This window comes from Hyperolius riggenbachi, chromosome 2, assembly GCF_040937935.1.
Source record: "Hyperolius riggenbachi isolate aHypRig1 chromosome 2, aHypRig1.pri, whole genome shotgun sequence".
Classification (NCBI taxonomy): domain Eukaryota; kingdom Metazoa; phylum Chordata; class Amphibia; order Anura; family Hyperoliidae; genus Hyperolius; species Hyperolius riggenbachi.
Genome location: NC_090647.1, coordinates 264,726,544 through 264,751,764, shown reverse-complemented (window position 1 = coordinate 264,751,764; position 25,221 = coordinate 264,726,544). Strand labels below are relative to the sequence as shown.

Here is a 25,221-nt window from a genome sequence, read left to right as displayed (position 1 = left end):
TATAGCAATTCCGTTCCGACCACCGGAATCGGAATTGACCTAATTCCGGCCGGAATCGGGGAAATAAGAATTCCGCGGAATCCAGCGAGCATCCCTAATCATTACTAGAACATTATTAGTAAAGAAAATAGTCTCATATTTTTATTTTTAGTTATATCGTTTTTTTTTTATAACATTGCATCATTCTCTAATATTTGCAATTTACACATTACACTTAGCATTCTAAATGATTTCACAGAGCAGGCTAGTGAACTTTTAAACTGTCCTCTGCAGAAAAAAAACAAAATACAGTGACAGAAATTTGAGCTAATAAGCTTCAGAAGGCAGAGCTCTCTGCCCTTTGAAAGTCGGAGAGATAAGTGGCTCTTTTGCATAGATAACAACTGGAGTTTCTTAACTCTTCCTGTACTGGAAACATCATTAGACTCGTATCTCTGCTGCTAATGTGTTATTTCTTAGCTGTACTACACATACAAATCATTATACCATATGTTTCTTTTCACTTCAGATTCCCTTTAACATAAAGATTGGTGAACTCAGGCACCCAACCCTCAGCACTCAGACTTACAATAGCTGTTACGGTCACAATTTCTGCAACCCCCTATTAGTACACCACTGCATGAGCATGTACTACATGTAGAACAATGAAGTGCCAGGAATTTGCCAGTGGCAGGAATTTGATAGCAGTAAGTGATACCTTCTCCTATGGTACTCTAAAAGACTAAGAGAATTCCTACATGCAATCCATCTACTTCCGGGTTTTTCTAGAGAAAGTGGGCATGATGTTGGCATAGGAGGAGGAACTGAAATTACCCAGAATACAAATGTTATTATGTCAGATACAAATGAGGAAAGTTTCACTTTGGGGGTTATTGGGTTATTTGAAATAAGGGGGGAAGGGGCATTTCATTTGTAATTATGACAAGGCTGTGTTACAGCAGATTCAATATTAATTATTTGCAACTGTATTTAGGGCAGGACAAACCCATTCTCATGTATTTCTTTGCTAACTTCCTGGAGTGCTTCCTTAGGATATCGGAACAAACAATATTTGGCTGTGTTCTCATTTCAAATGGCTAAAGGTAAAAGGACAGATGGGGATTAGCACTAACCTAGCAACACCGGGATTCTGTCTGCATAACAGCAGCACCTTCTCCGTATTTATGAATAATGCCCAGCAGGGGAAGCAGCACAACAATAAAATGAGAATCCCTCTCTGAAGGATCGACCCCACTCGCTTCTTATTCTTACTTCCATATGTCTGGAAAAATGGGAACAAAGACTTTTTAAAATACATAATACATGTACACATAACATACATATAAATAACTATTTCAAGCTGTGTAAAACACCATAACACTATTGTAATAGAGAAAAAATTGGAGCAGTTTAAATTTTTTCCATTGAAATCAATCAAACAATCATCTGGCTGTTTGTGGTTTCACCCACTTTTTCTGAATTCGAACCCCAGTCACCCAATGACTCACTGTTACCTTTCTTACCACATCCTGGGTGCATTCCTCCAAAAAGGAAATTGGGACTGAGAGTTGGTTGGGAGGAGGGTTATTGTTTTAAGAAATATTGTGAAAGTGAGGCCTCATTCACAGTGGGACGTTGCGTTGTAATGCGACGCTAAAGTCACAACGCAACACCCCCCAAAAAAGGTGGTAACACACATTAATTGTGTGTTACCATCGCATACAGTAGGTACAGGAAAGCATACAGGCAATGAAAAGTATGCTTTCCTGTACCTGGTAACGTGTGCGTTTAGAGGTAGCGCAGTGCAGCAATGCGTTTCCATAACGCTACACGTTACAATGCGACCCGACTAGGATTAGCATTGCAGTGCAGGAAGTTGCATTATAAAACTTTATAATGCAGCTCTGCAACGTCCCACTGGCCCCATTTACACTTAATCAGTGGCTCTCAGTTATAACTGAAAGGACAACTGATTTTCAAAGTAATGCATGTTTCTCAATGGCTCAGTTAACACTATACGCATTTTAACTGAAAGATTTTTCATAATGCACTGCTATGGAGAAGAAAAAGAAATGCGTACCAACTAAGTGTAAATGGGGCCTGTATTTAAATATGCAATGTTTTGAAATTGGAATGCATATTACGGTCTATTTGCCAGGTATCTGGACATGTGTTATGCACTTTGGTTTTTGGGTTATTCCCTTTCTATTTTAAACAATTTTCCAAAAACCTGCTGAGTCCAGATGTGTTTTAGATTTTATACTTTTGGCAGTGTTTAGGACTTCCTGTATAGCTAAAGAAGCGTCATACAACCAGTCATCAACCTCAGATGTAATCAGAGGCTGAGAGGGGGTATATAACAGCAAGGAAAATTCTGACTGATTTTTGCATAGCTTCCACTTAGCTGGCAATGGAAACATCTCAAGGATCCAGCATCTCATGAACTGTGCAATTCTGAAGAGTTGAGGAAAGCCACTTACCAGGCATTAAGCTAGCAGTAATTAAGCTAAAACCACTAAGTGGCCCACTCTTTGAGATCTTTCTGTCTGTAATGATTGGAGTCAATCATCACTCTAGTATTTCTAATACTTTCCTCTTCTTTTTGTAATGAAAAGCTAAGCAAGCATTATCTGCAGGGATGTGGCCGGGGAAAGTGATTTACTTTCCCATGGGCACACATTTTAAGCATTTTTTTCCAAAGGTGGGGGTGAGGAAGACACGGGAAGCCTCTGGACTTAGATTAGTGTTAGGGTCAGTCAAAGTTTAATATAGTGTAATCAGTCAAAGTTAGGTTATAATATTTATTTAGGGATATTTCTAGCGCTGGAGATATGTTAGCAGTAGTGGTAATTTAAAGGGTTAAGTTTAGATGAAAAATCAAAATCGGCATTTGGCAAAGGTTAAGGGAAGTGTAAAGATGGTTATGGTTAGTATCGGGAGAAGGAAAAGAGAAATTTTAGCATTAGGTAACAGTCTGGGATTGGGGGAATTCATGGGGGACCAGCATCGGAAGGGGCAATTTGCTCTCTCTGGAGGAGCTTGGCGGCTCGGGTAGCGCCTGTAATGAAACAAACGCTTGGTAGTGGAATGAGCTCTAGGAGCGTTAAGTCTTTCCCATAGTTATTTATACAATTGTGCTTGGTAAGTTCTAAAACTTGGTTTTGGCCTCTGAAAAAGCAAAGGTGACTAGCAAAATGGCTGTTAGGCCATCAACACCGTGTCTGTCTCTGTATGTACTGGGGATGTAATAAATTGGTAAAATTGCTTTTGGAACTGATCTGGTGCATAGACTGTTTTCTACTTTGCAGCCTAGGGTAAGGGAAGAGTTAGATAGGGGGTTTACAGTGTACAGGAATCAGTAGAAGGCTGGAAATACATGGGTTACGCTGCATCAGAAGCAATGCTATCAGTAACATTGGTTTACAACTTGTATGTACCATATTTTAAATAAAAGGGGAAAAAGAACATTCAGGGAGGTGTGTTTACCTGGGACATTAGTGTATCACATGCAGAAGACATGCCGTAACCAATCGTTATGCCAGTCATATTTATAATCTGCAAAAAAAAGATTGCTTGATGAAGCATCTGGGTGAATGTTTGTAAGTTTTCCTCAACAATTAGTGCAAATAAAAACGCAACACAGATTGGCTGGTTATATAGCCTCACTCAATTGATTGTAATTTTCTTTTAACCTGTAAATAAGTTGCAGTGACAGGTGGACCCTACAGCAGCACTCGGCCTTTTGGCCATCCATGGGAGCATTTATTCAGCATACATTTAAAGATATGCTAGATATGTTAGATATGAGATCAACCGAATAATAGAATATTGTATAAGTATCTTTTTATTCTACTATCTCCTGTTCCTGTGATGAGAATATTGGTAATGTTATCAATACTTTACTATTTACTTATCTTTCCTATCCTCCCACTAAACTCCTCCATATCTATACCTAACACTTATCTACCCTTACCTATGCCTACCACCTAGCTATGCTTGACACTAACACCTGCATTCCCTTCTGCTACATAGAGTTCAGCTAGAGCCAAGCTCCACCGCTGGTTATCCAACTACACTACCTGCTAGCCACATTTATGCTATACAAAAGTCCAAATCGTGTCATAGTTACCACCACAGCTGTAGTTTATACGGTGGCCTATGGCTGCGCATATTATTTTAGATGCAAATTGCACCCCATTTAACGCCTTCAGGCAAGTCATTCTTATCTTTCACAATATATGTCAAATGCGGGATACATTTTTTGTTTAGAGTAGGAACCGTGGTAACAGAGAAACTTTTTTCGAAAACCGTGGTAACAGAGAAACTTTTTTCGAGGCTCTACAGCTTTCTATATATCTGCATATATGTTCAACTCATGTCTTTGTTTTAGGTTATACCAACTAAAGACCCGGTGTTGCTTGGGTGTGTATTTGGTTGTTGTTGGCTCCGTCCACTTTTTGTAACCGTGACACACAGTCACTCAATGACGAAGTTTGTGAGCTCTGGGGTCCTTGATATCAATAATGTTAAATTGGGAGCAGTTTATTTTTTTTTTCCATTGAAATCAATCAAACAATCATCTGGCTGTTTATGGCTTCACCCACTTTTTCTGAATTTGAAACACAGTCACCCAATGACTCACTGTTACCTTTATTACCACATCCTAGGTGCATTCCTTTAAAATGGATGGAACAGCTCCTAGTGCGAAAGAGCCCTTACTGTGCAAAGTTTGGGGACTCTGGCTTTATTACCATATGAGTAGCAGCCTTTTACATTTTTCCCATTGATGTGAATCTGATTGGTCGTGTGTGGTTACGCTCAGGTATACAGTGGGGTTGTTAGAATCCTAGAACATATCTTCCCAGGTAGTAAAGGATCTGTACACCAAGATGATGGCACATACATACACACGTACATACACACACACAAACATCCGATTTTATATATATATATATATATATATAGAGACTGCTATATATACTGCTTATATATATATATATATATATATATATATATATATATATATATATATATAATATATATAAGAGACTGCTACCCTTGCTGATCCTTGTGTAATCAAATGTTTTGTTGTTGTTGTTGTAATCGGAGCCACAATTTTTTTTAGTTGTATGCCTATCATACTCCTATTTCAATCACCAAGAATACTTTCCTCCATTTCACCTTTTCCACCACACACACAATCAGGGACGCTCAAATCCGGAACCGGATGAATCCAGATACTTGCTATACGGATTTCATCCGTTTAAAATTAAATCACTTGTGCAGGGTGGGCGGCGGTGTTAATCTTGCCTATCATGACGTCTTCTTCGTCCGTCCCTTGGCACCTCCCACGGTGCGGTCCAAGCGGCGGTCACGTGACTAAAAACACTTCCTCCTTCCGGGTTGAAGGAGGAAGTATATAGTCATGTGACACCGGATTGAAAATTGAATGGTGTAGGGCAGATTGTCGACTTTTTAATATATACACCAAAGCAATTTTCCCAAGGTGGGAGTGCTATCCACTACCTCACTGTGCTGCATAAGTGGCTCTAGACCCAGGTATTTATGGAAAATCTCTTCTGAAGGACTACAAGAGCTTTTTCTAAGTACAATAACAACAAATAACATTTGTAAAGCACATTTAATTTGGACTCAAAGCACATAAGCATTGCTCAGACCAATAATTGGTTGATTGGTAAATTGTGATACAGAGGAAGAACTCTATAAGTCCGGAAATGCCAGGCTAAAAAGGTGGCTTTTCAGTCTTGATTTGAATAACTCCAGGGAAGGGGCTGTCTTTACTGGGTGTGGTAGGGCGTTCCAAGTAGTGTTGGGCGAACACCTAGATGTTCGGGTTCGAGAATGTTCGCCGAACATCGCCGCGATGTTCGGGTGTTCGCGCCGAACTCCGAACATAATGGAAGTCAATGGGGACCCGAACTTTCGTGCTTTGTAAAGCTTCCTTACAAGCTACATACCCCAAATTAGCAGGGTCTGTGCACCTTGGGAGTGGGTACAAGAGGGAAAAAAATATTTGAAAAAGAGCTTATAGTTTTTGAGAAAATTGATTGTAAAGTTTCAAAGGAAAAACTGTCTTTTAAATGCTGAAAATGTCATGTTTCTTTGCACAGGTAACATGCTTTTTACCGCCATGCAGTCATAAATGTAATAAAGAGAAGAGGTTCTATAAACAGGGACCGGTAACGCTAACCCAGCAGCAGCAGCAGCACTAGTGATGGAACAGGAGGAGGCGCAGGAGGAGAAGGCCACGCTTTTTGAGACACAACAACCCAGGCCTTGCATGAGGACAAGAAGCGTGTGGATAGCATGCTTTGTACCGCCATGCAGTCATAAATGTAATAAAGATAAGAGGTTCAATAAACAAGGACCACGCGGCAACGCTAACCCAGCAGCAGCAGACGTGATGGAACAGGAGCAGGCGCAGGAGGAGAAGGCCAAGCTTTTTGAGACACAACAACCCAGGCCTTGCATGAGGACAAGAAGCGTGCGGATAGCATGCTTTTTACCGCCATGCAGTCATAAATGAAATAAAGAGAAGAGGTTCCATAAACAGGGACCGGTAACGCTAACCCAGCAGCAGCAGCAGCACACGTGATGGAACAGGAGGAGGCGCAGGAGGAGAAGGCCACGCTTTGAGACACAACAACCCAGGCCTTGCATGAGGACAAGAAGCGTGCGGATAGCATGCTTTTTACCGCCATGCAGTCATAAATGAAATAAAGAGAAGAGGTTCCATAAACAGGGACCGGTAACGCTAACCCAGCAGCAGCAGCAGCACACGTGATGGAACAGGAGGAGGCGCAGGAGGAGAAGGCCACGCTTTGAGACACAACAACCCAGGCCTTGCATGAGGACAAGAAGCGTGCGGATAGCATGCTTTTTACCGCCATGCAGTCATAAATGTAATAAAGAGAAGAGGTTCCATAAACAGGGACCGGTAACGCTAACCCAGCAGCAGCAGCAGCACACGTGATGGAACAGGAGGAGGCGCAGGAGGAGAAGGCCACGCTTTTTGATACACAACAACCCAGGCCTTGCATGAGGACAAGAAGTGTGCGGATAGCATGCTTTGTACCGCCATGCAGTTATAAATGTAATAAAGAGAAGAGGTTCAATAAACAGGGACCACGCGGCAACGCTAACCCAGCAGCAGCAGACGTGATGGAACAGGAGCAGGCGCAGGAGGAGAAGGCCAAGCTTTTTGAGACACAACAACACAGGCCTTGCATGAGGACAAAAAGCGTGCGGATATAGCAATGCTTTTTGCCGCCATGCAGTCATAAATGTAATACAGATGAGAGGTTCCATAAACAGGGACCGGCAACGCTAACCCAGCAGCAGCAGCACACGTGATGGAACAGGAGCAGGCGCAGGAGGAGAAGGCCATGCTTTTTGAGACACAACAACCCAGGCCTTGCATGAGGACAAAAAGCGTGCGGATATAGCAATGCTTTTTGCCGCCATGCAGTCATAAGTGTAATACAGATGAGAGGTTCCATAAACAGGGACCGGCAACGCTAACCCAGCAGCAGCAGCACACGTGATGGAACAGGAGCAGGCGCAGGAGGAGAAGGCCATGCTTTTTGAGACACAACAACCCAGGCCTTGCATGAGGACAAAAAGCGTGCGGATATAGCAGCAATGCTTTTTGCCGCCATGCAGTCATAAATGTAATACAGATGAGAGGTTCAATAAACAGGGACCGGAAACGCTAAACCATCCCAGATGTTCATTGGTCATGTTGCTTGGTTGGGGTCCTGGAGTGTTGCGTAGTCGTTTCCAATCCAGGATTGATTTATTTTAATTTGAGTCAGACTGTCTGCATTTTCTGTGGAGAGGCGGATACGCCGATCTGTGACGATGCCTCCGGCAGCACTGAAACAGCGTTCCGACATAACGCTAGCTGCCGGGCAAGCCAGCACCTCTATTGCGTACATTGCCAGTTCGTGCCAGGTGTCTAGCTTCGATACCCAATAGTTGAAGGGTGCAGATGGATTGTTAGACACAGCTACGCCATCTGACATGTAGTCCTTGACCATCTTCTCCAGGCGATCGGTGTTGGAGGTGGATCTGCACGCTTGCTGTTCTGTGGGCTGCTGCTGCATGGGTGTCAGTAAATTTTCCCACTCCAAGGACACTGCCGATACCATTCCCTTTTGGGCACTAGCTGCGGCTTGTGTTGTTTGCTGCCCTCCTGGTCGTCCTGGGTTTGCGGAAGTCAGTCTGTCGGCGTACAACTGGCTAGAGGAGGGGGAGGATGTCAATCTCCTCTCTAAAGTCTCCACAAGGGCCTGCTGGTATTCTTCCATTTTGACCTGTCTGACTCTTTCTTCAAGCAGTTTTGGAACATTGTGTTTGTACCGTGGATCCAGAAGGGTATAAACCCAGTAATTGGTGTTGTCCAGAATGCGCACAATGCGTGGGTCGCGTTCAATGCAGTCTAGCATGAATTGAGCCATGTGTGCCAGAGTCCTACCAGAATCCTCATCATCCTCTTGTGAGCGTTGTGATAGTTGTTGTGATGCATCATAGTCGTCACCTTCTTCCTGGTCTTCTTCTGCTGACCATTCGCGCTGAATTGTGAAAGTCCAACGTGCACCACTCTGGCCCTCGTCAGTGGTGGCAGGAAATTCCTGCTCCAACTCCAGCTGTTCCTCCTCCTCTTCTTCGTCATAGCTGCTGGGGCCAGCGTTTCCTGAGGCGGATGGCCTTATGTTGGTACCATCACGCTGATCGTTTTCTCCTTCAGATTCCCCCAGTTGCATCATGACAGCTGTTTCCTTGATTTTCAACATTGACCTCTTCAGTAAACACAGCAGTGGTATGGTAATGCTGACTGAAGAGTTGTCACTGCTCACAAGCAACGTGGATTGCTCAAAATTTTGGAGGACTTGGCAGAGGTCCAACATGTTGGCCCAATCGGATCCACAGAAGCTTGGCAGCTGGCCGGATGCGCCTTGGTACTGCGCCGTCATGTACTGGACCACTGCACTCTTCTGCTCGCAAAAGCGGGCTAGCATGTGCAGCGTAGAATTCCAGCGCGTAGGGACATCACACAGCAAGCGATGGTGGGGGAGATTGAAGCGCTCCTGCATCTTGGCGAGTGCCCCCGAAGCAGTACTTGAATTTCTACAATGTTTGGCCACTCGTCGCACCTTCAACAGAAGATCGGCCACGCCTGGGTATGTCTTCAGGAACCGCTGAACTACTAGGTTCATCACGTGCGCCAGGTAAGGGATGTGTGTCAGCTTAGCCAACCTTAAAGCGCGAATGAGATTACTCCCATTATCACACACAACCATGCCCGGTTTCAGGTCCAGCGGTGCCAGCCACAAATCCGTCTGTTCCTTTATTCCCCTCCAAATTTCCTCCCCTGTGTGCTGCTTATCCCTAAGGCAGATCAGCTTCAGCAATGCTTGCTGACGCATGCCAACAGCTGTGCTGCACTGCTTCCACGATCCTACTGCTGCTGGTGCTGGGTTCGCGTTTCCGGATGAGGTACAGCTTTGAGATGCGTTGGAGGAGAAGGAGTCAGAGAGGTAGGTGCTGCTGTTGTTATCCAGTGGGAGGGACGGCGGTGCAGCTGTTTGCGGCGTGGGAAACACCCGCGCCGTAGCAGGTGAGGAATCGCTGCCAGGCTCCACAAGGTTCACCCAGTGCGCGGTAAGGGAGATGTATCGACCCTGGCCGAACGCACTCGTCCAGGTGTCAGTGGTGAGGTGAACCTTGCAGGCAACGGCATTCTTCAAGCTTCGGGTTATTTTGCTGACCACGTGCTCATGCAACTCAGGCACTGCAGAGCGCGCAAAGTGGTAGCGGCTGGGAACCACGTAACGTGGGATGGCCACTGACATCATGCCCTTGAAGCTGTTTGTCTCCACCACTCGATATGACAGCATTTCGCAGGCCAGAAGCTTGGCTATGCTGGCTGTTACTGCCACGGCCCGGGGGTCATTTGCTGGCAATTTCCTCTTGCGCTCAAACATCTCCGAGACAGACAACTGAACCGTAGGGCTGCACACTGAAGGGCTGTTGGTTGTTGTGTTTGATGAAGACTGGGAGACCTCAAGAGCACTACTCCGGAAAGTGACAGTGTCAGCGTCGTCTGATGTTTGTGAATGTTGTGAACCACGCAATGGCTGGGCTACTGCTGCTGCTGAGGCGGGTCTAGTGGTGAGTCTGGTGAACCCAAGGGAGGCAGTGTTGCTGGTACCCTGTCCTGTCGAGTTTGCCCACAGAGTGGGATGTTTGGATAGCATGTGGCGGCTCATGCTGGTGGTGGAGAGGTTGTTAATACTTTTCCCCCTGCTCAGGCAGGTCTTGCACACCTTGCAAATCGCCATGGTAACATCCTCAGTGCAGTCTTCAAAGAAAGTCCAGACTTTGGAGCACCTGCCTTGCTGGCGATTTCTGTTTGCGCCTCTTTTGCCTCTCACTTGAACTTCCACGCTTGTGGTGCCTGAAATTGCGCGCCGCCTACCTTGTGGCACAAGGCGAACTCGTGCAGCAGTGGGTTCTTCAACAGACTCATCTGTGCTGCTGCTACGACGGCGATGTTCTCGTTCACAAACAAAATCTGGGTCTATGTCCACATTGTCCATACCCTCCTCTTCCATCTCCTCAAACTCGTCATATGTCATTGTGGGGGGCCGCCGCCGTGGAGTAGAGCTCCCCAGAACAACCTCTGCGCAGCTCACTCCAACGTCGTCTTCCAGATCTTCTCGGCCGACCTCCTGCAATTGCAACCCCTCCTGCCCAACTTGCTCTGGGATTTGGGTTTTAAAGTCCTCGGACTCGCCTTGTTGTATTTCAGTGCCCGGTGCATTTCCCACAGTTAATGGTTGTGAATCCGGGCACAACATTTCTGGCTGTTCCTCCATTGACCTTTCAAAGGTGGAAGTTTGTTGGCCTGGGAATAGCTCCTGCGAATACCCCATTGTGTCCTGAGGTAATTCATCGGACTGGTTATCTGGCAGTTGTGTGCGTGGTGTCGCTGCCGGTTGTGTCAGCTTTGTGCCCACTGGCTCCTTGTAACTGGCTGAGGACTCGGACCTCGTGCGTGATGTGCTGGTGCTGCTTAACCCACTGCTGGACGCTTGAGAGGTCATCCAAGTAATTATCTGGTCCTGTTCTTTTGGATCTGTGAGGGTTGTTGTCCTGGACAACATGGGCGGTATTGAGTGGGTTTTCTTAGGTGCTCCCCTGTAGCCTGTACGTGAACCGTCAGGGGAAACACCTCTTCCCTTGCCCCTCCCTCTTTCACCGGATTTCTTCCTCATTTCACTTATCCTTAAAGTACACGCTGACTGGCAGCAGTACAGTGGCAGTACAGAAATGCTATACAGTGGTGGGTGAGCGGTGTACCACTATTGCCAGCAGCGACACAGAGCACAATGCTATACAGTGGCGGGTGAGCGGTGTACTACTGTTCCCAGCAGACACAGAGTGGCAGTAAACACAATGCTATATAGTGTGGCTGAGCCGTGTACACACAGTGGCAGTAAACAATGCTATATAGTCTGGCTGAGCCGTGTACACAGAGTGGCAGTACACACAATGCTATATAGTCTGGCTGAGCGGTGTACACAGAGTGGCAGTAAACAATGCTATATAGTCTGGCTGAGCGGTGTACACACAGTGGCAGTACACACAATGCTATATAGTCTGGCTGAGCGGTGTACACAGAGTGGCAGTACACACAATGCTATATAGTCTGGCTGAGCCGTGTACACAGAGTGGCAGTAAACAATGCTATATAGTCTGGCTGAGCGGTGTACACACCGTGGCAGTACACACAATGCTATATAGTCTGGCTGAGCGGTGTACACAGAATGGCAGTACACACAATGCTATATAGTCTGGCTGAGCGGTGTACACACAGTGGCAGTACACACAATGCTATATAGTCTGGCTGAGCGGTGTACACACAGCGGCAGTACACACAATGCTATATAGTCTGGCTGAGCGGTGTACACAGAGTGGCAGTACACACAATGCTATATAGTCTGGCTGAGCGGTGTACACAGAGTGGCAGTACACACAATGCTATATAGTCTGGCTGAGCGGTGTACACAGAGTGGCAGTAAACAATGCTATATAGTCTGGCTGAGCGGTGTACACAATGCTATATAGTCTGGCTGAGCTGTGTATGCAGAGTGGCAGTAAACAATGCTATATAGTCTGGCTGAGCCGTGTACACAGAGTGGCAGTACACACAATGCTATATAGTCTGGCTGAACGGTGTACACAGAGTGGCAGTAAACAATGCTATATAGTCTGGCTGAGCGGTGTACACAGAGTGGCAGTACACACAATGCTATATAGTCTGGCTGAGCCGTGTACACACAGTGGCAGTAAACAATGCTATATATAGCGTGGCTGAGCGAGGTACACAGTGGCAGTACACACAATGCTATATAGTGTGGCTGAGCGAGCGGTGTACTACTGTTCCCAGCAGCGACACACAATGACTGGGGGGACCCTGGCTAGCGTGGCTGGAGCGCGAACTACCCTGCCTGCCTACCCAAAGCTAAACCCACAGACAAATGGCGGAGTGATGACGTGGTTCGGGTATTTATTTACCCAAACCACGTGACCGTTCGGCCAATCAGAGCGCGTTCGGGCCGAACTACGTGACCCGTTCGGCCAATCAGAGCGCGTTCGGGGTCCGAACCACGTGACCCGTTCGGCCAATCACAGCGCTAGCCGAACGTTCGGGGAACGTTCGGCCATGCGCTCTTAGTTCGGCCGAGCACCATCAGGTGTTCGGCCGAACTCGAACATCACCCGAACAGGGTGATGTTCTGCAGAACCCAAACAGTGGCGAACACTGTTCGCCCAACACTAGTTCCAAGGGGTAGGGGCAGCATGACAGAAAGCTCTGGCTCCGAAGGTTTTGAGGTGCACTCTGAGAGTGACCAAGTTTATGGAATCTGCTGATCTGAGGTTGTGAGAGGTGTGGTGCAGCTTCAGCAAGTCCTTCATGTATCCAGGGCCCAAGTTGTGCCAGCCCAGGATTTGAATGTAAACAGTACTTGAAAAGTATTCTCCATTTTACAGGTAGCCAGTGCAGTGAGCAAAGAGTCGGTGTAATGTGACAGTGGTGGGGCTGGTTTGTTAGCAATCTGGCAGCAGCATTCTGCACTAATTGTAGGCGGTACAGGTCCTTTTTTGTGAGGCCTACTTAGAGGGCATTGCAGCAGTCCAGTCGTGATGCGATGAAGGCATGAACTAGGGTTGGGAGATCCTCTGGGGGAATGAGATGTTTAATTTTTGCAATGTTCTTTAGATGGAAGTAGGAAGATTTGACTACAGCCGAAATTTGGTTTCAGGAGCTCAATTTTGCATCGATTAGCACACCAAGACTGCGCACAAGGTCGGAGCTGTCTGTCTGAATTTCCAATCCTGATTGGTGTTGATTTAGGATAGAGCTGTTTTGATGCCAAGCACTGACTTTGGACAAAAAGGACCTCAGTTTTGTCAGCTTTCAGTTTCAACCAGTTGTCATTCATCCACGCCTGTAGCTCAGCTAAGCAAGAATTTATTTTTGGAGTACGGTCTGTGCCACCAGGTTTGAAGGACAGGTATAGCTGCGTGCCATCGGCATAGCAGTGGTACAACATACCATGTTGTTGGATAATTGTACCAATTGTACCAAGTGTTGACATGTAGATTGCAAACAGCAGAGGGGGTAGGATTGATCCTTGTTGCACTCCAAATTTTAGAGGTGCAAGTTTGGACATGACAGGTCCTAGGGATACTCTCTGAGTTCTGTCAATCACAAATGATCTGAACCCCCTGAGGACTGAGCCATTGATGCCACAGTACTCCTGAAGTCTGCTGAGCAAGATTTCATGGTCAACTGTATCAAAAGCTGCTGAGAGATCCAACAGGATTAGGATGGAGCATTTCCCTCTGTTCCTTGCCTAAGCAGATTGTTGCAGACTTGGATGAGTGCCATTTCTCAGCTGTGGTGTTTCTGAGACAGGTCTGTAGGTGCTAATTGCATCTGGATCCATGGAAGGTTTTTTAAGAAGAGGCTTGACGATTCCTTCTTTTAGAGAGGTAGGAAACTTCCCTGCTTGCAGAGAGCAATTGACTATTTTGTAAAATGCTGGTACAAACAGGTCAGGACATTTCAGCATGTGCTTAGTTGGTCCAGGGTCCAGGTCGCAGGTTGTCTGGCAGAGGTGACAGAGGATGTCTGAGGTCTCTTCCTCACTAATGCCTTTGAAGTCAGTCCAGGGTGTTAGGTTTTTCTTGCCGGCACCAGGTGTTGAGTAAGTCTTAGGTGCTTTGGACTGAATAAGAGACCGTATGGAGGACACTTTGTCAGAAAAGTTGCAAGAAAATTTCTCACATAGCTCCTTTCAGGCGTTTATACTGGGATTTTGACAGGATAGGTTACAGAGGCTGTCAACTGTGTGAAATAATTGGGCTGTCCTGTTGGCTGTAGCTTCTCATGTAAGAGACAAGGATGTGTTTATATTTTGAACGCTGAGACTTGCGCCATTTTCTTTCTAGTCTGCGCACTTCTTTCTTTAGGTCCTTTAGTGAGCTATCAAACCACCGTGCATGGTGCAGTGGTGTAGACCGTTTGATTCATACTGGAGCAAGGATGTCAAAGGCAGATGACTCAGCATGGTTGTAGGTCAGGATCATGGAGTCTACATCTGAGTAATGATTTGTCAGTCCATCGAAGTTGAGGATATTCTGGATGTGCTGGGGTGAGACATCTTTCAAAGAGAGGTATTTTATGAGTTCTTTTCCTCTGTGTTTTATCACTGGTGCTGTCAGAGAGAAGTGGATGGTATGGTGGTCTGACCATACCACTGGGTTTATTTCCACGTGTAATATTAAAAGTCCAGAATATAATATAAGATCTAGAGTGTGCCCTTTCTTGTTGGTGGGGAGGTTGACAGCCTGAGAGAAACCCAGTTCATTCATTTTGAGAAGTAGTTCTCTTCCTAGGTCTGAGTTGTGATCATCCACCCATACATTAAAATCTCCCAGGATGATCCATCTAGGGTGTTCCACAGGCAGGTTATTAGTTCAGAGATTTCCTTAAGAAAGGCTAAGCCATTACTTGGGGGTGGCATATAAGCAATATGTTGACGTTTTTCTCAGCTAAGAGTTGGGCTGCCAGGCATTCAAAGTATTCAGTGGGGCCTATGGCCAGAGACCTTATGTTCAAAGAAGATCTAAAGCATATGGCAACTCCCCCTCCTTTGTGGTCTTGCCTCTCACAGTGGAAGACTGAGAAGCTAACTGGCACAACAGCTTCCAGAGTGGGGTTTGCATGTTCCCCAAGCCAGGTCTCCGTCAAAAAGGTCAGATCAGAGAGATCTATTAGGTTATGTACTATATGGTTGCTGTTTTATTATTTATTGATCTGGCATTGCCAAGTGTGGCTGTGATGGAGCTTTCCTGGGGACAGCTATGTTTATTAGACTTCACTGTCAAAGCTGTTACACTTTCCCTGTTGTTGTTTCCCTGGTGTTTGTTTTTGGACCCACTGCCTCTCCGACCCCTCTGACTTTTCCAGAGTATCCCAAAGGATTTTAAAAGGAGAGCTAATGAAGTGTTAATTTGTAATTGTTTCTTGGGAGGACAGGCAGAGAAAAGATCTTTTGAGTATTTGTATGTTGACATTTGAGACAAAAGACTTTTTTTAAATATAAAATTTTTGAGATTTTAAAAGCTCTTGCTAATGTAATGCGATGAGTTTGCTCTTACTCATTTTATAAAAATCACCCATAGCATTGCATTAGCAAAAACTTTTCAAATCACTAGTGCTTAAAGTGGAATAAAACTCTTTTTATTACCCATTCAGTTACCATATTTGCTTTTGTGCACAAGTAAAATATTGCCTGTTTACAAATTTAAGCTCCCAAAGTACAGTTAATCTGCTCTGAAAAGTTGCCATTGCATTTTGTTCATAGGTTTGAATATACAAATACAGCAGCTATCTAGTGAAAATGTCTCATCTGTCTCTGCTTGTCAGCTCAGTACAGTCCCATTTCAGTTCTGTGGCTGACTGTAACGAATTGTATCAACAAAGGAATTTAACCAAAAGAGAATGTTATCAACTCTTCCAATGCAGATCTCAAGCTGAAGGAGCTTTCCATTGCAGAATGAAGTGCTGTGTTTATTGGTTTGAATGCTGTTCTGCTACATTTTGTGCTGGTAGGTTTAAGGCTGGAAATAATCTTTTAAAACAAAGAAGAAATGCTGAGCTTTAGACCACTTTAATAAGCTCTTGCAGTGTGAACCAGCCCTTACTCTACTTCTTGGTTGGTTGGCTGGTTCAAGTAAACAGATCAGCAAATCTGAGATTTGAGCATTGTTGCTAATAAGGGTCACAGAAGCTGCATATAAAGTATTTTATGCTTCAAGGGACTATTCACACTTGGAATTTACACTATACAGGTCAGTTGTAATAAAATGTATACTTACAGATGAAGCGAGCGTAACTGAATCCAGTTCCACTTTACCCAAATGGCCACAGAATATGGAGCTCACCACAACCACAAGATATACCAGAAGCTGAGATAAAAACTGAAAAATAGATATTTTCACTTATACAAGTAATGGTGTTTTAAAATGTTGTGAATGAAATATGTAACCAATAAGTGAGTTCAAGTGCTAGTGAGCAGTTTAATCAGTATCTTGTCCCTGTTCGCTTTGTGTTTAACAAGATGCCAGAATGCTGGGAACCACATTATTTATTTAGGAGGTTTTTATATCTGCATTTGATATACCTCATCTTTGAACTATAATATATATTACTATATAGTTATCTATATAATTTCTATAATATACAGTATACTATATAATTATCCACTCCTCCCATCGCTCCACCAGGGTAGCTGCCCTCTGTGAATCCCTTCACTGGCTTCCTATCCAGTAAAGAATCGGATTCAAGATACTGTGCCTGGCCTACAAATCTATCCACAAAACCTGCCCAACCTACATTTCCCATCTTACTCATAGGTATACACCTAGCTGCTCATTCCGCTCCTCCAATGAACTTCGCCTGACTGCCCCCTGGATCACCCAATCCCATGCACACCTCCAGGACTTTTCAAGAGCTGCTTCAAAAATAAAAACTCCCTACCTCCCCCATTAGGATTTCCCCCTCCTTCAACATCTTCAAGAAGGCCCACAAAACTCACCTTTTCACTCTGGCCTACCACCCCCTCCCCCTTCCTTCACCAGTGCTCTAAATCCGCAGCTGAACTCTGGTCCCCTACCTTTTGTGTCCCTACCTCTCCCTCTAGATTGTAAGCCTTCGGGCAGGGTCCTCCACCTTATGTCCCCTACCTCTTCATGCACCTCCATTACTGTACACCCATCCTATGGACCTGAGTGAACTCTTGAGTGAAATAGACTTGCCTAATCTCCTTGCTGCCACCCAGTGACTGACTAAGCATTACCTAGTACTCATGCTGTGCTGAATGATCATGCATGCATGATTGCATGTATTCCAGTATTGTCTTATTGCTGTATGTCACCCCTAAATATTGTCTGTAACCTTAACTAATGTCCAGCACTGGGTAATATGTTGGGGCTTTATAAATACAATAAATAAATATATGCGTGGGTTAGAAATGCACCATAATGGTGCATACACCACAAACTGACATACATGCATGTACAAGTAATAGCTGTATAGGAATTCACTAAAGTGAATCCTGGCCATCAGCTCAACAGAAGGGGAAGCTGCGCACAATATATTTATAGTGTGTGGAGATAGATGTGTTTCAAACCTTTTTCTTGACATTTTAGCAGGGCCGGGCCCAGGCAGAGGTGAGAGAGGCTCCAGCCTCAGGGCGCAGTATAGGAGGGGGCGCACAACTAACTCAGCTATCATTCCCCTAAAGTGTTTGAAGCAGAAACAAATCAGGAAAAGGGGATACATGGCAGTGACTGTAAGCCAAATAAGTAGAGATTAAGGTTTTGGCGGGGGTTGGGGGCCCTGGGGCGCCTCTTAGTCTAATAGCAATCAGTGTGTGACAACGAGGGTGGGAGGGATGAAAGGGTGCATTTTGGTGTCTCAGCCTTGGATGCTGGAGGACCTTGTCCCAGCTCTGCATTTATAGTATATGCTTTTACCGCACACCCACAATGGTTGTTTGATCTTTTTTTTTTTTTTTTAGTAAATAAAAGTCTTTATGGATTTTATAATATATTTAACCCCTTTTGGCCCATGCATGCTAGGGTAATCCATTGAATGTGAAGCTCATCTGGAGGCATAGCTATAATTTATGGGCCCCACAACAAAGTTTTGGTTGTCCCCCTCAGTATAAGTGGCCAAAAGTAGCCTCCAGTATAGGTAGCAAGACGTGACCCACAGTATAGACACCCCTCAGTATAGTGTCATACTCACCAGTCCCAGGGTCCAGAGAACGTCTCCCCGGACGCCATCTCAGCAGATTTCCAGGAGCGGCATGCATGCCTTCCCAAGCTTGCGGCAGGCACTTCCATGATGTAATTATAGCCGTGCAGGGTCGGGGTTGCGGTACTGGCATGAAAGCCAGGGTACTCTGACCAAATGACACTCAGTGCTGCTCTGTCTTGAGCAGCCGCGGTGTGTTCCACGCCACTCGTGACTCCGGTCAACCCCTGTCAGTCAGTCCTGTCATAAGTCAGTCCCGTCATCAGGCAGTCCAGTCATCGGTCAGTCCCGTTACCAGTTGGTCATGTCCCTTCAGTCCAGCAAGGCCTCCTGTCATCAGCCTGTCCTGTCTTATTAATCCAGTCGGTCCTCAGTCCATCCCATCATGAGAGTAATAATCCTGTCCTGTCCTTTCGGTTCGCTCTTTTTCTCTTACTGCAAGGTTTACCCCTCCTGTTCTTCTCATTATTGGTGGGGGAGCCCTGTTAGTCATGACCTGGTGGGCACCAGGAAGCAAAGTATTCTGTTGCCCAATAGGGGTGATGGCTCATCATCCCTTGCAGGGTGCGCTGGTGACCCTTGTCCACTTCCATACTCTGGGAGTGCACGAACCAATCACCAGAGCCAAGATCGACAGGACCTTGACATATAGGTAGTCAAACCTCTAAATATTAGTAGCCAGTTCCAATTAATATTTTAGAAGTGTAACGATTGTGGAATTCTCTCCGTGATCAGCTCACAAGGCGTGCGCTGACACTGCGGAAATCCTCCACAAGCGTATAATTTGAGGAAACCCAGCAGAAGGTGCAATGCACCTGTAGAGGGAAATTCCTGTCGGCAGGTGGAGCTGTGGAGTGCAGAGGAACAGCTCCTCTGCCCTACCACACACGCCAGACAGGAATTGTACGAAGGGAAGAAACGCAATCGCAAGAGAGGCGATTGAGAATGAGCACAGAGACAGATTGTGTGTGCACCAAACTAGTCGCCAACCCGCGACGGTGCACACACCACAGCAGATATGAAGCAGGAACGCGATCGCGAGAGGTGCGATCGCCAGACATGACACAAGGCTACAGCAAGACAGAGCACGAGCGTAGCAAAGGCACAGCAAATCATACAATGAGGAGATACGGAAAATAACAAACGCTAGCTAAACGCGAACACCGCACTCATTCGCAACAGTGCACGCGTTTATGCGCGGTCTCCACGTGTAAAGCACAATAGAGACAAACACGCCTAACTAACCACCGACAGACAAACATGAAACAGAGGACGCGAGCGCTTGCTTAACGGTTACCTCACCGAGCCTCCAGCAAGCGTTCGTAGCAGACAAGACAGACACACGAAAACAGGAACAGGCGAGAGATAGGATCCACAGCACTAGCGAAAAGAGGCCAGTGCGATCCAGGGAGACAGAGAGATGGAGATCAGACGGATCCACAGCACTAGCGAAAAGAGGCCAGTGCGATCCAGGGAGAAAGAGAGATGGAGATCAGACGGATCCACGGCACTAGCGAAAAGAGGCCAGTGCGATCCAGGGAGACAGAGAGATGGAGATTAGACGGATCCACAGCACTAGCGCTGCGCTAGGCGAGTGCGATCCAGGCAAGACAGATAGAGAAGATAGCTGGTAGCAACCGCTGCTCCAGCTATACTCCAAGAACAAAGATCAGAACGACTTCCTGTCGACCACCGCAGGGACAGGACAATCACAACAGACAGACAAAACAGATATGCAATCCTAACTGCACTAGGGAAACCTGCCGAGTGCAGTCCCAGGAATTACTCTAAACTAATATTTAAACAATGAGCAAGGCTGACACTCCCCAGAGTGTTTCACAGGAAGAACCCTTATGACCAGCGAAGGTCTGTGATATCACATGGTATATATAGAGCAAGCCTACAAAGGATGTGGCTAGGCAATTTGCATGCCAAACGTATGCAAATTCTTCAGCAGCAGCAAGCTGAAAAACTGACAAAAGGTCTCTCTTCCAGAGACCTGCAGAATGCAGACCTGAACAATGGTCAAAAAGCTGCCTGCCTGCACAGGCAGCTGAGCAGATCATTACAAGAAGAATTAAAGAACATAAAAACAGAAAAAAAAAGGCGTAGAAGACAGAAGAATAGAAGAACAGAAGGACAATCTGCCCAGGGCCGACGCTACCATAGAGGCAAAAGGGGCAAATGCCCCGGGGCCTCTGACCTCTGCTGGGCCCCCCAGGTGGTCTTTCAGACTGTTCCCATATGCCTGCATGTTCAGCTCAGCTGCAGTGGAAGGCAGACTCACACAGGCCTCCCCCAGGCCGCCTTTCATTCAGTGATTCAAGGCTGGTCTGGTGTCTGGTGTATTCAGGTTTGTTGTTGTAAGGCAATGTGAAACACTAGGCTAGCTGATAAAAGTGCAATTAGAGGGCAGGCAAGCTGGTAAATATACACAGCATGATGCAGAGCTTGCCTGGAGGGTCCGTGGGCAAACATCTGTCTTGTCTCTCCCCATTGTTATAATGAATGCATGAAAGTGATATACAAGTTGAAAAGTTTTTGACAGTCCCTAGACTCCAGGAGGGCTGCTTTCTGACTTGTGTAAGAGACCGGCAGGGACAGGAATCCTATTACAAGTATCAAGTAGCCTCTGTGTGATGTTGGACTGCAATACAGATAAGCTCTCTGCTCCATCTCAGGCTATTCTCAATTTCTCTCCACTCCTCCTCTCTCTGGGCTAGTACACGCCAAAATCGCAATAGCAATGGCTAGCAATTTGTGAGTGCGATTCTATGAAATGATTTTCAGAGCGATTTTTGAATGAATCGCTCAAAAAATGCTACATGCAGTGTGTTTGTGATTTTGAAAAAAATCACAATGCTGCTGTGAGAACACTGTCATAGGGTAACATTAGCCAATTGCTTTCCAAATCACTGTTGATTTGAAAAACGCTCAGAAGCCCTCTTGGTTGGCCCCTGCCCTCCCTCATTCACCTTTGTTTCCCTCTTCCCCTAGTGCTGGGTGTCTTCTTGTCATACAGGAAAGCTAAATAAAAGTGCAATTCTGGTGATTGTTTTTAAATGTCTGAATAGTTGACTGAATAGCTTGTTGGAACATGGCATACATAGCTTTGTGGGACTTTCTTGGGCGACACTCTTATTTTCTTTACTGATTGATTCTGCTGGTATGTCTCTGTTCTGGTCCAAGGGGGTGTCCACAAACAAATCTCTGCAGAGGGGCCTGATGTAGTTATAGCCCTACCCAGCTGTCTAGTAATAACTTACCTGTCCCTGCAACAGCTCCATCCTGTACTCCCTCTTCAGCCTGCTGCCTGCCTCTATGACCCTGTGCATGTTATTTCCACGTAACGTGCCGGATAGAGCAGACACAGGCAGCAGGGCTGAAGGCAAAGCACAGAATGGAGCAGCTGATACAGGTGAGTTATTACAAGGCAGCTGAGCTACACAATGTGCGGGGGCCATGGGAGAAGTCTATGCGAGACCACGAGGGGCAGCAGTCGGTTCGGGGGTTGACTTCGCTGGGCTGGGGTGATGTAGGGGGCTTCAAGTTACTTTTGCCCCAGGGCCCCCGTGTGGCTTAAACCGGCCCTGAATCTGCCTGTAGGCACTTGGCATTTAAGTGTAACCTGTAACAGGTATTCTGGTGACAGGCCATTTTAGAGAGGCAGACAAATGTTAGCCAGGATCAAAGTTTAGGTAGGCAAGTGACAGGTAGTAAGCAGCAGGCACATAAATGTGAGGCAGTAAGTGATAGTCAGATATGTCACAATAACATAAGTGGTAGTGTCAGAACTCTAGCGGTTTTATTTATGCAGGAAAAACTGTCATATGTGTATGTATATATAAATATTAATAATCAATACAGTCCTTTCAAAGAAAGAAATAGTTATTGTTAAACCCTATATAATATACTTTAATACTTTGAAATATATTTAAAAGCTAGTGATGATGAGACAGTAAAACATTCTCGTAGGATTGTTTTGGTTCTGGAAGAATTGTTGACGTGTTCTGGGTACAAGGCTGTCTCAGTTAGCTGAACACTGACATGCAGTAAGTGGTAAGTAGATAAGTAGCTGGCAGATAAGTGAGGGTGCTTGCATTATTGAGGGGTTTCCCTCTCTGTGTCCGCTCCCTATAATGTTTGCCCCCTCCCCTGTAATCAGTATGCCCCTGTCTCCCCCATCCCACCCCACCCTCCTTTAACATTCCCCTTATGGTCTTCCTTTGTATTTAGTGCTCTGCGCTCCCTGTTTTTCTTCCTCTTAATGCCCCGCTTTTGCCACAACCTGTAGTTAATGCCCCCTCCCCTCCCCTGTTATGTTTTTCCAGTTCCCCTTCAAAGAAATTGGTGTCTTTATTGAGGCCCCCTCCCTGACACTAGTCTTCAGTGTGGTTCCCTCCATTGTAGTTAGTGTCCACCACTCTATCATAAGTATGCTCACTAACATAAGGATCCCCACTGTGGCCCCTCCTCGTAGTTTTTGTTCTACCAGTAAACATTCCCTGTAGCTAGTGTCAATGCTGTGGTCCCCTCTCTGTCCCTGAAATGTTCACTGTGGCCTCCCCCATGTAATTAATGTCCTGACTCCCCACTGTCCCTGTACTTACTGTCACCAATGCAGGTCCTCTATTCTAGTTTTTCCAATGGGTCCCCCTCACTGTATATAGTGTCCCCAATATGTATTCCTTCATGTACCTAGTATCTCTGTTGTTGCCACCTCTATGTTTAGTGTCCCCATTTTGGCCTCCTCCCTGCATTGCCATTGTGGTCCTTTCTATGAAGTTATTGTCACCACTGCAGACCCCTCTTTTTCCAAAAAATGTCTTTTACGTTTAACACTCCTACTTTTCATGTCCTGCTACGTCTGTCACGGCCATGCTATATCTTGTCAAAATGTGTAACCTTGTGTTTGCAATGAAGCTTTAGAAAGTATGCATTATACTAAACAATGCCATAATAAAAATTACTTAAGGACATGAAAATATATTAATTTAACAGTTCACTTGTTGCCCTGGCATTTAGTGTACAACTATTATTATTTCTATAGTATTTCTTTATTAGGGCAGTACAGTGGCATCATGGATAGTACTCTTGCCTTACAGTGCTGGGTCCCTGGTCTGAATTCCAACCAGGGCAACATCTGCAGGGAGTTTGTATGTTCCCCCCTGTCTGCATGGGTTTTTTTCAGGGCCCTTCGCTTTCCTCACACATCCCAAAAACATACAGATAAGTTAATTAGCTTCCCCCTAAATTGGCCCTAGACTACAATGGACATATTACTATGCTAGTGATTAGATTGTGAGCTCCCCTGAGAGACAGTGAAAAGTCTACAGTGTATATATACTCTATAAAGCACTGCGGAAGATGTTGGTGCTATATAAATACTAATCATACTAACATTTTAGTGAAATGTTCACATGCTTGATTAAAACTTAGAACTTCTGTGCTAAATCATGAAAATAGTTACTTACCACAGGTATGGACATCTGAAGCAGTTTCTTTGCTTCGTAACAAAATCCATCTGGTATCAGTTGATGAAAAAAAGTCCTAAATCCTCCAGGCTTCCCTGATAGAGGAGAGTTCTCAGTAGCTCCCTCTTTCTGTCTTGTCATAGTTGCTGGGGTCTTTTGTAAGTATATTTGAAAAGTGACACAAATGCTAACACTGCATGATGATATAGTGAGGTATGGAATGGTCACACTACATCTAGTCTCAGTCAGGTGGAATGTTAGAGATGTCAAGATAGGCAGTATACACAGCCTTCAGTTCCCTGGGAGGAGCACTTTCTATGATCTGAGTTATGGGAGAATATCACTTTTTTTCCTTTTCTTCATTTTTGTCTTCTGGTAATTACTTTATTAAGTTAATGTTGTTTGTCTCCAAATATTTTCTTTACATAACACACTTATTTTACAAACAGACACATCATTTTAGGCATACATGCAAAATGGACGCCGCAGAAATTTGGGCACCAGAAATAGCCGCTAGCAGAATATCGGTAAAATTGCTAATATTCCAACATTGTGCAGTGATAATCAACAAGAAAGAAAGCTGGCACATCCAAAATCAATCTTTATTGGTTCTATGTAAAGATATGGTCAACGTTCCGGAGCTGTGTAGGGCTCCTTTGTCAAGGCAATATTTGCTTTAAGGCAAAGTTCTGTCTGCTGCTGTGCAAAAGATTCTGCATAGGAAGTTGGGGGTCTGGCTCCCCTAACACTCGCTGACAGCGATGTGCATTCACTGAGATCAGCAGCAGGCTCCAACTAGAACCAGGTGGTGCTGTGACCATGGGGGGGGGGGGGGGTTGGTGGAGGAGTCAGTCACAATTCTCCAAATGTCTGATGATGTAAAGAAGAAACCGGTATCCAAAACTTGGTTTTGTTCCCTGATCGTATATTTTAAGCCGCATTTGTGGCTGTCACAGCCCAGAATCTAGTGATGCTGACGACAATCTCTACCCCCTTCTCCTGAACATCCCTCTCAGCATCTACGGCTCTGCCAGAGGGAGTCAGGACTCGACTGGTACCTCTAGCCGTACTTGAACCACTTGCGGACTGCAGGGCTAAACCCCCCTAGTGACCAGGCAATTTTTAGCTAAATTGGCCACTGCAGCTTTAAGGCCAAGCTGCAGGGCCGCACAACTCAGCACACAAGTGATTCCCCCCCCCCCTTTTCTCCCCACTAACAGAGCTCTCTGTTGGTGGGGTCTGATCGCTCCCCCCATGTTTATTTTTTTTTAATAAATATTATTGTTTTGTTTTGTTTTAAAAAAAAACGTTACTTTAAATTTCTACCCTCCCTCCCTCCCTCCCTCCCAA

At 45.4% G+C, this 25,221-nt stretch overlaps 1 protein-coding gene across 1 annotated transcript in view; it reads right to left on the bottom strand.

Moving 5' to 3' along the window:
• Positions 1-24,012, bottom strand: part of LOC137544962 (multidrug and toxin extrusion protein 2-like) — a 115,969-nt gene extending 91,957 nt beyond the window's left edge. Inside the window, exons 1-4 of the mRNA XM_068266060.1 lie at positions 23,872-24,012; positions 16,456-16,557; positions 3,466-3,534; positions 1,113-1,261 (exon numbers count right to left, since the gene is read on the bottom strand). Coding sequence (XP_068122161.1) covers positions 1,113-1,261; positions 3,466-3,534; positions 16,456-16,557; positions 23,872-24,012 — 461 coding nt within the window. The remainder of the gene's footprint in view (positions 1-1,112; positions 1,262-3,465; positions 3,535-16,455; positions 16,558-23,871) is intronic.
• Positions 24,013-25,221: the final 1,209 nt, after the last annotated feature.